Consider the following 10,511-nt stretch of genomic DNA (forward strand, 5'->3'; position numbering starts at 1 on the left):
TGGAATAGGCGCACTCTGGTCATTCCTCACTTGTTGGGGGACACTTGGGTCTCTTGTCTATTAAGAGTTCTATGACAGTGAATGCCTCTCTTCCCTCCCTCCCTCCCTCCCTCCCTCCCTCCCTCCCCCCCTCCCCCCCTCCCTCCTTCCCTGCCCACTCACTTCCCCTTTCTCCACTTGGACTGAAGATTGGACCCAGGGCTCCTTGTTAGATGAGAGCTTTACAAATTGAGCTGTGTCCCAGGCCTCTTATTCTTACTTTGTTTTTGAGATAGAATCTTGCTACCTTTGTCCAGGCTGTCCTTAAACTTGAGATTCTCGGGCTGGGAATGTATCATAGTGGTTGAGCACTTGCCTAGCACGCAGGAAGCCCTGGGTTTCATTCCTCAGTACCACATACATGGAAAAAGCCGGAAGTGGCACTCAAGTGGTAGATTGCTAGCCTTGGGCAAAAGCAGCTCAGGGATAGTGCCCAGGCCCTGAGTGCAAGCCTCAGGACTGGCAAAACAAACAACAAAACCTTGAGATTGCCCTGTCTCTGCCTTCCAAGTACCAGGAGTACAGGCGTGAACTACCACAAGCAGCTGCACACCTCTCTCATCGCTGCTTTGGTCTGTCAGGTGTGTTCCTGGAGGTAGAGCCTGCTTGTGTCTTCACAGCCTCCTGTAGTGTACAAGGCTCCACTCTTGTTTCTTGTTAGTCTTTTTTCTTTTCTTTTTTTTTTTTAATTTAATTTAATTTTATTTGTGAACATACTGTACAGAGGAGTTACAATTACATGGGCAGGATAATGCGTACATTTCTTACCAAGCATTGCAGCCTCCTCCTTTGTTTACCCTTCACATCCCTTCCCAGTCTCCCCCCTCCCCCTTGTTAGTCTTTTTTCCACAGTGGCCACTTGGGTAGTGTAGTATCTTACTGTGGTTTTGATTTATATTTCTGTGATGGGTAATGATGTCAGGCTTATTTGCATGTCCTTTAGCTGGTTCTATATTATTCTTATTTTGTTGTTGTTGTTTTATTTTTCCAGTCATGGGGCTTGAACTCTGGGCCTGGGTGCTGTCCCTCAACTCTTCAGCTCAAGGCTAGTGCTCTACCCCTTGAGCTACAGAGCCACTCGGTTCTATATTGTCTGAAAAATATCCACATCCTTTGCCCATTTTCTGATCAGCTTAGTTATTTCTTTTGTGGGTCCTGGGGCTTGAACTCAGGATCTGAGCACTGTCCCTAAGCTTTTTCTGCTCAAGGCTGGCCCTCTCCACCTTGAGCCACAGTTTCTACTTCCTTGTTTCTGGTGGTTAATTGTTAGGGTTTCATGCACTTTCCTGCCCAGGCTGGCTTTGAACTGTGATCCTCAGATCTCAACCTCCTGAGTAGCTGGGATGACAGGCGTGAGCCACGGCGCCCGGCCAGTTTAATGTTTTTGTTGCACTTGTAGTGTGTTCTATATATTTTGAGATACACAACTTGCGAATGTGTATTCCATTCTGTGTAGTGCCTTTCACCCTGTTGATTAGTCTATTATATACAAATTTCTAAGTTTCGCCTGGTTCCAGGCCCTGAGTCTAACCCCCAGGACTGGCCAAAAAAAAAGAAGAAGGACGTGTGCTCCATTCATGCTGTGGAATGGCATCGGCCCCGTCCATTCATGCTGTGGAATGGCATCGGCCCCGTCCATTCATGCTGTGGAATGGCATCGGCCCCGTCCATTCATGCTGTGGAATGACATCGGCCCCGTCTAGGAGCGAGGCGTCAACATCATGCCAAGTGCGGTGGCCCCATGGGAAAGGCCGTGGCGGGCGCTGTCTGCGCAGGACATGGTCAGAACAGGCAGGGCCACGTTGTTTCTTGACGTCTGCACTGACTACTCCCAAGGACAGTTTCCTTAGGGTTTATGGGGTGTTCAGGGTTTGGCTGTGTGATGGGTGCACAGGAACCACTCATGATGGCCGCCACAGAGCTGTCTCCAACAACAGCAAGACGGGGCTGACGGGAAGGTGAGGGCCTGCCCCAGGAGTGCAGAGTGAAGTGGAGGAGCAGAGCCCCAGGAGGGTCAGGCTGCCAGGGTGTGGGCCCCAAAGAGCCTGGGCATGGGGTGCAGACTCCTGCCTGGCACGGTGGGCAGCTACCGTGAGGCCCCTCATCCGGGGGGCAGGCGTCTGCACGGGGCCCAGGCTGAGGGTCCTAGCCTGGGAAGTGGTATGGAAACTCTCCCCACCCAGCCACTGCGGGGCTTGGTCACCGCCATGCAGCAGGGCCCGGCCAGAGCCAGACCCGAGCCCGAGATATCTTTGTGGGAGCTGCGGACTCTCCTTCCTCCCAACACGTCAGATGGGGTTGAGAGTGTGGGTCAGCGGCAGAGAAAACAGGCCAGACTTCTCCAGAGCAGCGCACAGAGGAAGACGGTTCACTTGGCAGTAGGCAGATTCTACCACCTGTGGCAGCCGACCTGTCGGGTCCTGCAGCAAGCCTGGCAGGCCGTGCATGCAGAGGCTGGGAGTGAAAGGTGCTGTGGAGGGTGGGATCAGGGATCCCGCACGGCGGAGTGCTGAGCAGCGAGGGGGTTGCTGCTCTTGCACCCGGTGCCCCTGCTTGGCACCTCCTTCCAGCAGGGTGCTTTCTGCCTTTCCCAGCGTGGCAGGCCCCAGGGCAGCGCGAGCTGCTCCCACGTCCGTCGCTGCTTGGTTTCTTGGTGATGGTGGTGGGGCTGTGGCTGGCCAGGGGACACTACCAGTGAGCCCGGCCTCCTGCCCTTCCTGGTACGGGTTAGGTTGAGATGCCATCTTGCCATCTGCTGTGTCCCACACCTAGACTTTGACGCTGCCTTGTGCCTCTGCTGCAGCTGGGTGACGAGCACGTGCCACTGCCCTGCTCCCTCCATTCCCAGGCAGCCCAGACGCCTGCGGGAGGATCAGCGCCAAGATACTGGCCAAGATAGTCTAAACTCGGCCGGGGCTGGTGGGCTGCTCTCCTCCCCTCTTCCTGAGTAGACAGGATTCCAGGCATCAGCCCCGGCTCTCGATGTCACGTTTCACACTCTGCCAAGTCAGGCCCTTCTCTCTTTTCTGGCGTCACGGGATGACTGATGGGTTGTGACCCGGCCCTGCCACCCCTGCTGAATGTCGCCTCCCACTCCAGTGTCCCCCAGTCCCACAGCTTCAGCTCTTTGGAGGAAGCAAGCCAGCATAGACGTGGGGCCCACAGGAGACTGCGTAGAGCCAGGCCACTGGGCTTGGCGGATTTGGGTAGTCCCAGGACCAGAGTCCTCCCTGCTCGCCTGCCCATATTCCCGTTTTTCCCTGGAGTCCGTTTCTCCTTCCCTGGTGCCCCGGCCCCCGGCCGGATGCACAGTGTGGCCCTGCTTCCAGCAGCCAAGAACTGCACTGTGGCGTGCGAGGCACCGACAGGTTCTGTTGCCCTGGCCTGGCCCGCTGGCTGGGCCCCACAGCCGTGTTCCACGTGCTGCACACTTACCTGCCAGCAGCACTAGGCATTTTTTCTTCCCCTCTCACCTATTTCCTTCCTTCCTTCCTTCCCTTCCTTCCCTTCCTTCCTTCCTTCCTTCCTTCCTTCTCCCCCCCCTTTCCCTCCCTCCCTCCCTCCCTCCCCTTCCTCTCCCGTTTTCGGCTGCACTGGGAATCTAACCTAGAATGTCCAAACAAGGCAAACGAACGCTGTGTTCTGAGCTACAACTCATTTGTCTCTGTGTGTGGCCTGTTCCAACACCACGGTATTTAGCTGGTCGTGATGGGATCGGCTTGGGCTTCTCTGCTGAATGCCTGTGGCTGCATCTGTAGGGACTTGGCCCCTCATGGCTCATGGGACTCACCAGGGTGCTCTAGGGCCCCACATCCTTGGGCCTGGCATGAGTGAGTGTCCTGGACCATCCCTGCTCCATAGCCTGACTGCCATCTTCCATCCCTCACCATCCGTTCCTGTCTTACCCGGTCCACAGGTGCCTGAGATTGTGAGTGTGCTGCGCTCCAAGCTCCAGGAGACCCAGGAAGACCATGTCCTGCCCGCTGCCCAGCACAGTGTGTATCTCCTGGCCTCCCAGCACTGCGCGGCTGTGGTGTCCAGCCTCCTGGGTAGCCCTCTGCCCTTTGACAGGTACCCAGTGCCCTTCAGCCTGCTGGGTGGTGTCCTCCTTGCCTCTGCCCCTGTCCTTTCTGACCTGTGACCATCTGCTGATGGAGCTGCAGAGCTCCGCCTCTCAGGTGTGCCCTGATGTGGCCCCCAAGGCTGCCCGACCTACCGGCTCACTGATGAGTGGGTGATGCCAAGACTGTCCTTGCAGACAGCACCAGTGCCTCGTGCCTGTACGCTACTCAGGAGGCTGAGATCTGAGGATCGTGGCTCAAAGCCAGTCTACGCAGGAAGTCCATGAGACTTTCACCTCCATCTGGAAGTGGAACTGTGGCTCAAGTGTTCGAGAGTTAGCCTTCAGCAAAAAGCTCAGGAAGGGCTGGGAATGTAGCTCAGTGGTAGAGTGCTTGCTTAGCATAAATGAAGCCCTGGGTTCAATTCCTCAGTACCACATACACAGAAGCCAGAAGTGCTGTGGCTCAAGTGGTAGAGTGCTAGTCTTGAGCAAAAGCAGCTCAGGGACAGCGCCCAGGCCCTGAGTTAAAGTCCCAGAACACACACACACACACACACACACACACACACACACACACACACACACACTTCATGAGACTTTTATCTCCAATTAACCAAAAAATGAGAACACACACACACACACTTCATGAGACTTTTATCTCCAATTAACCAAAAAATGAGCTGTGGCTCATTGGTAGAGTGCCAGCCTTGAGTGAAAAGCTAGGGACAGCACTTCAGTCCCGAGTTCAAACCCCAGTGGCCGCCTGCCCCATCCCGGCCAATACTACTTGCTGTCTCCATTCTGCTTTTCAGGCTTGTGTCGGCAAACCACGCCAGGCAGTGAGCACTCTGGTGACTGTACCAGTGCATCCTGGAAGCGGCCAGCACAAGGCCTTGGGACTCCTGTGTTAGCACGCTGCCTCTGAGCCCTGTAGGGTGGTTGCCCTCCACTGCGGGAGTGCTGCCGTGCGCTGGCACGCTGGGCCCGTGCATCCCAACCAGGGGCCCAGGCCTGTTAAGCTGCCTGCCACGTGTCCACACAGCCTCTGGATTTTGTCATTTGATTGGTGTGTGCTGGTCCTAGGGCTTACACTCCCGGCCTGGGCACTGTCCCTGAACTTTTTTTTTTTTGGGTCCGGTCATGGGGCCTGAACTCTGGGCCTGGGCACTGTCCCTGAACTTTTTTTTTTTTGTCCGGTTGTGGGGCCTGAACTCTGGGCCTGGGCACTGTCCCTCAGCTCTTCAGCTCAAGGCTAGCGCTCTACCACTTGAGCCACAGCGCCACTTTCGCCTTTTTTCTTTTTGCTTATGTGGTGCTGAGGAATCGAACCCAGGGCCTCAGGCATGCAAGGCAAGCGCTCTACCACTGAGCCACCTTCCCAGCCCAGTCCCTGAACTTCTTTTGCTCAGCTAGTGCCCTACCACTTCAGGCAGAACTCCACTAACAACTCTTTTATTTTCCTTGATGGGGGGAGGGATAGTTTTTATATAAAGAGTCGCAGACTTTCCTACCGAGGTTGGCTTCAAACGCAGCAGCTCAGATCTCAGCCTCCTGAGAGGCTAGGGCCCCCTGAATGCGGCATTGCTACTACTGAGGGTCTGGGACATCTATCCGATGTCTCGCTGGGGTGGGGTTCCCATTTACTTGTTAGCTGCTGGGCTTGTTCAGAAGGCTAGCATCTCCTGCAGGTCAGAAAGCCACTGGTCTGTCCTGTGCCAGTTCATTCCCCTGCTCCAGACCACCCCCTCCCCTCCCCCACGCTCACCTGACGTGGTCCTGGGTGGCTTCTGTCTGCCCTCCAGCCTACTGCTTCCCTTCTGCTGTCCCACCCTGGCACCAGAAGTGTCCACTAAGTGCACTTCTCTGGTTCCCTTCCACGTTTGCCATTTCTGAGTCTCTAGTTTGCAGCAGCTATTGTGAAGCTGGTCCTGTGTTTGTGCAAGCGCACGGGCACGTGGCTTCCCTGGCCAGTCGGAGCGCCACTGCCCGCTGTGTGGGCTCCTCCTCAGTGCTCGACCGACACTGCCTGTCTGCACACCCCTAGTTCTCGGCCGTGTGTGGGCCCTCGCGCCTGGGATGCACACAGCTGCTACTTTGCGTCTGCAGCTCCCCGGCACCTTCTACCCTGCCCCAGGCCCAGTGTGCAGGCCTTGATTTCTCTCTGTCCTTTATTGCCAGCTGGTTCTGGAGAAGGAACGACTTCAGGTTTGGGATCCGGATGCGTTTCCCCTCAGCTGGAGCTGAGGGTGGAGCTGAGGGTTGCAGGACGAAGTGCTGGCGGGCAGGGCCTCATGGTGTTCTCCCTCCTCCTCCTCCAGCCACACCTGCGCCCTGTGGCGGGCACTGGCCGTGGAGCCCAGCCTCACCACCCAGGTCCTGGGGCTGCTCATGGAGAAGATGCGCAGGGATGTTCCGTTCAAGGAGAGCCGGACTTTTCTGCTGGGCAGCACCCCTGACCGAGTGGCCACGCTGCTGCCCCTCGCGGTGAGTAGGGCTCCCACGCCGCCCTGCCCCCACGGGAGACCCAAGCACCCTGGAGGTGCCTGGCAGCTGTGGAGGCCAGGCTCATAAAGCCAGGCAGGTGTCGGCCCCCAGGGGAGCCTACTCCATGCTTTATCCTGCAGAAAAAAATAAACCTAGCCTAGCCACATTTTAAGCAGTAAAGCAGCTGTGAGAATTTCCTCCCCTTTCTAAGGAACTAAGAACAGATGGTCCTTGCGAGACTGTACCACCGTCAGCCTGCCTCCTTCCAGTCCAGCCCTTCGCACAGCCCCAGGCCCCTTCCACCCCGCCCTGGGGACAGGATCCTCCAGTGATGCAGCTAAGGCCCCCACGGACCCAGGGTGGGAAGGACGTCACTGTGGCCTAGGAGCCTGACCCTGTGTTGGCTCCTCCCCAGGCTACCTGCGCCCTCTACGAGGTCATGTCTGCGCCTGCGTCTGCGCCTGCCGTGCTTGAACTCTACCCCCAGCTTTTCGCAGCGCTCTTGCTGCGTGTCAGCTGCACTGTCGGCGTCCAGCTGCCCCGGAACCTGCAGGCCAAGGAGAGGAGGAGCACGGGCCCTGCCCGGCCGGCCAGGAACCTGGAGCCCTGCAGGTAACGTGCCACACCCTTGTGCCTGGCGCCGCACACACTGGAGGCCAAGTTCTTCCAGAGCCTCTCCTGGGCTCTGGACCGCTTTGGGTGGGGTGGGAGGGGTGACCAAGCCACGTGGCTGTGGACAGTGGCAGTGGCAGCTGCTGCTGGGGGGGGGGGGACTGTGCTGCTCCCAAAGGCGGACTGCAGGGGCCCTTTCCGTTGCGAGTTAGGGCCTGCATGGCTTGCAGCCCAATGCCAGAGCTGCCAGGAGGCCTTGGGTCTCATGGAGGACTGCTACGCGGTGCCACATCCTAGGTTAGGTGGTAAGCTGCTTTGATGATGGACTGCGCCCTTGCCTGCTGGTCCTGGTCTTGCTAAGTTGTGAGGCCACAGCTGGGGCGTAGGAAGCTGACCCCTCGGGGAAGGCCAGACAGAGCTGAGCCACAGGGCCAGGTGCTGTCAGGTTGCATCCCTGCCTCAGTGGCTCCACTGCATGGGCTGGCTGTTGGCTGGGACCCAGCTCACCGAATCTGCACATCTGCTGCTCGTCCCTCTTCCTTCTCATCTATGCCAAACCACCAATCTTGGGGTGTGCCTAGGGATGGAACCTATGCACATGGCCCCGGGGGTCCTGGCACGTCTGGGTATGGCTAGGCAGCTCAGGCCAGTTAACGCCAGCCCTGCTGAGCCCCTACTCATGCTCACCAGAGCCCGGTCCCCTGATGGAGGCCGGGCGGGACAGCTGTTGTCACGGGCCTTCCCCACAGCTCTGCAGTGGACGCCCTACAGGCCCTGCTGCTCTGCGGAGGCAGTCGGGACGTGGTGCAGTGCATGGAGCAGGAGGGAGGCTGGGAGATGCTCAGGACCCCCGCAGGACACGAGGACGGGGTCACACAGTTGGCCAGGTAAACAGGCCAGATGCTGCCAGGCTGTGTGGGCGGCCTGGAACCCTCAGCCCGGCATTCTGTAGGTGGGAAGTGGGAAGCCGGCCAGGCGGGGGTCCGCCAGCACCCGGCACAGGCAGCTCTGCTTTGTACGCTTTCCAGTGCCATGGCCAGGTGTGCAGGCCCCCGGCTGCCGCTGGTGCTGAAAGCGCTCACATGCATGCAGAACGGGGTGTATGAGGTGCAGAGGACCACCTCCACAGCCTTCCTGGCCCAGGTAGGAGCCTGGGCAGAGGCTCCCTGTTCTCAAACAGTGTTTCCGCCTGTTGCTCATAATCCCACGGGGGGGGGGGGGGGGCGCGGAGGTAGGAGGGAGACGACCTGGCAACTCCTCCTAGAAAAGCCAGGCTTCCTGAGCGCCCCTGGCCCAGGCTAAAAGCCCAGCCAGGGCGGTGCCGTGGGAGGTGGGAGGACAGTTCACCAGCACACCTGAGAAGCCTGGGTGGGGACCAGTGGGCCCACGTGGTCTCAGCAACTCTGCCTCCAGCTGCTTAGCAGCAATGTCGTCAACGACCTCATGCTTCTGGAGTCACTGCTGGAGAGCCTGAGAGCCCAACAGAAGGACCCTAGCGCCAGCGTGCGGCGGCTGGTACTTCGGGGCCTGGCCAACGTTGCCTCTGGCGCCCCTGACAAGGTGGGTCTCGGGCCTGGCCTTGGGGTGCCTCTCGGGTGGGGGCTGGGACGGACTAAGCAGAAGGGCCCCTCCCTCCAGGTGCCAGCCCACGGACCCCAGCTACTGACAGCCATGATCAGTGGGCTGGACGACGGGGACGACCCGCAGAGCCTGGTGGCCCTGGAAGCCATGCTGGGGCTCGCACGGCTGCTGGAGCTCGTGGAGCCCGGGGACCGGCGCTCGGTGCTGCTGCACACGGCCATCCGCATCCGGCCCTTCTTCGACAGTGTAGGTGGGGGTGCAGCGAGCACCCAGCCCATCCTACCACTCCCCCGTCTCAGGAGCTGTGCTCCGGGCTGCTGCAAGGCTCTCTGGGAGGTGGAGGCCCCCCCGGCACCCACAGTTGCCCCAGATCTGCCCCAGCTGTGGGCCGCACCCCGTCCTTTCCCATCCCACCACCAGAGGGAGGGGAGGCAGGGCGGGCGTAAGGTGACAAGGTCGCATCTCTCCCAGGAAAAGATGGAGTTCCGGACTGCGTCCATCCGCCTCTTTGGGCACCTCAACAAGGCCTATCACGGCGACTGTGAGGATGTTTTTCTGGAGCAGGTTGTGGGTGGGCTGGTGCCCCTCTTGCTGCATCTGCAGGACCCTCAGACCCCTGTGGCCAGTGTGAGTAGCAGAAGGGGACCCGGGCCGGCAGCCTGGCGGGGGCCCGGGCTAAGCACCGCTCTCCACAGGCCTGCCAGTTTGCCCTGTGCATGTGCATACCCCACCTGCAGTGTGAAGAGCTGGCAGCGGCCTTCCAGAAGCATCTACAGGAGGGCCACAGCCTGCACTTTGGGGAGTTCCTCAACTCCACCTGCAAGCACCTGGTGAGGTGGGCCCGCAGGGAGGGGCCCTGCCTTGGCTGGACTGGGGGCCCTGACCCCGGCCGCCTCCCCTCCCCCACAGATGCACCACTTCCCCGACCTGCTGGGCCGCCTGGTAAGCACCAGCCTGTTCTACTTCAAGAGCAGCTGGGACAGTGTCCGAGCTGCAGCGCCCCTGTTCACAGGTGAGCACCTCCCCGCCACCCCCCTCCCCCCACCCCAAGTGTGCACTTGCACACCTGACTCAGCTGTCCACCAGGGTTCCTGGTGCTGCACGCAGAACCTGAGCACAGGCCACAGGTGGACCTGGAGCAGCTCATTACAGGTGAGCCTCTGGCCAACGCACCAACTACCCGTGCTGCCCCAACCTGCCCAGCTCTGCTGGGGCCCCGCTGACCCTGTGGGCACCCGCAAAGACTAAGTGATTTTCCTGGATTTTAGGATTTTCTTCCCTGTCACTGGTGACCTCATCGTCCTAGTAATTCACGGAAACTTCTTAACCGTTCCAAAAGAGCTTAAAAAACACTAAAAAAGGAAAAACTATCTTTCCGTTGGCTTTCAAGCCCTCCCAGCAGAGGCCTGTGTGTTGAAGAAGGCAGTGGGCGGCCCGGGGCCCAGGCATGTGTACTAGCAGCCTCTTCTTCCTCCCCAGCACTGCGTCTCCTGCTGCGGGACCCAGCACCCGGGGTGAGGGAGAAGGCTGCGGAGACGCTGGGCCGCCTGGTGAAGTTTGCCTGAGGCTGGGCACGCCACACAAGCAAGACTAGCCAGGAGTTACCCAGCTTGCCTCATTCTCAATAAAGCCATTTCCTCCTCAGCGCTGCTGAGGGGGGGAGAGGGCCCTCGCCCCAGTTTTTGATCATTTAGTCCGGTGAAGATTTCGCGCTGTGGTGGGGAGCTTGCAG

At 59.1% G+C, this 10,511-nt stretch overlaps 1 protein-coding gene across 7 annotated transcripts in view; it reads left to right on the forward strand.

Annotated features, from left to right (window-relative positions):
• LOC138806085 (maestro heat-like repeat-containing protein family member 1) overlaps positions 1–10,451 on the forward strand; it is a 72,435-nt gene extending 61,984 nt beyond the window's left edge. For all 7 annotated transcript variants that reach the window (XM_069991619.1, XM_069991618.1, XM_069991622.1 and 4 more), the window contains 12 exons: positions 3,956–4,110; positions 6,421–6,586; positions 7,002–7,198; positions 7,948–8,085; positions 8,227–8,341; positions 8,612–8,758; positions 8,837–9,025; positions 9,251–9,406; positions 9,475–9,609; positions 9,689–9,791; positions 9,866–9,931; positions 10,259–10,451. In XM_069991619.1, coding sequence (XP_069847720.1) covers positions 3,956–4,110; positions 6,421–6,586; positions 7,002–7,198; positions 7,948–8,085; positions 8,227–8,341; positions 8,612–8,758; positions 8,837–9,025; positions 9,251–9,406; positions 9,475–9,609; positions 9,689–9,791; positions 9,866–9,931; positions 10,259–10,344 — 1,653 coding nt within the window. In that variant the 3' untranslated portion in view covers positions 10,345–10,451. The remainder of the gene's footprint in view (positions 1–3,955; positions 4,111–6,420; positions 6,587–7,001; positions 7,199–7,947; positions 8,086–8,226; positions 8,342–8,611; positions 8,759–8,836; positions 9,026–9,250; positions 9,407–9,474; positions 9,610–9,688; positions 9,792–9,865; positions 9,932–10,258) is intronic.
• The last annotated feature ends 60 nt before the right edge of the window (positions 10,452–10,511 follow it).

Source organism: Dipodomys merriami, unplaced genomic scaffold (genome assembly GCF_024711535.1).
Source record: "Dipodomys merriami isolate MVZ:Mamm:240054 unplaced genomic scaffold, mDipMer1.0.p SCAF_4, whole genome shotgun sequence".
NCBI lineage: Eukaryota > Metazoa > Chordata > Mammalia > Rodentia > Heteromyidae > Dipodomys > Dipodomys merriami.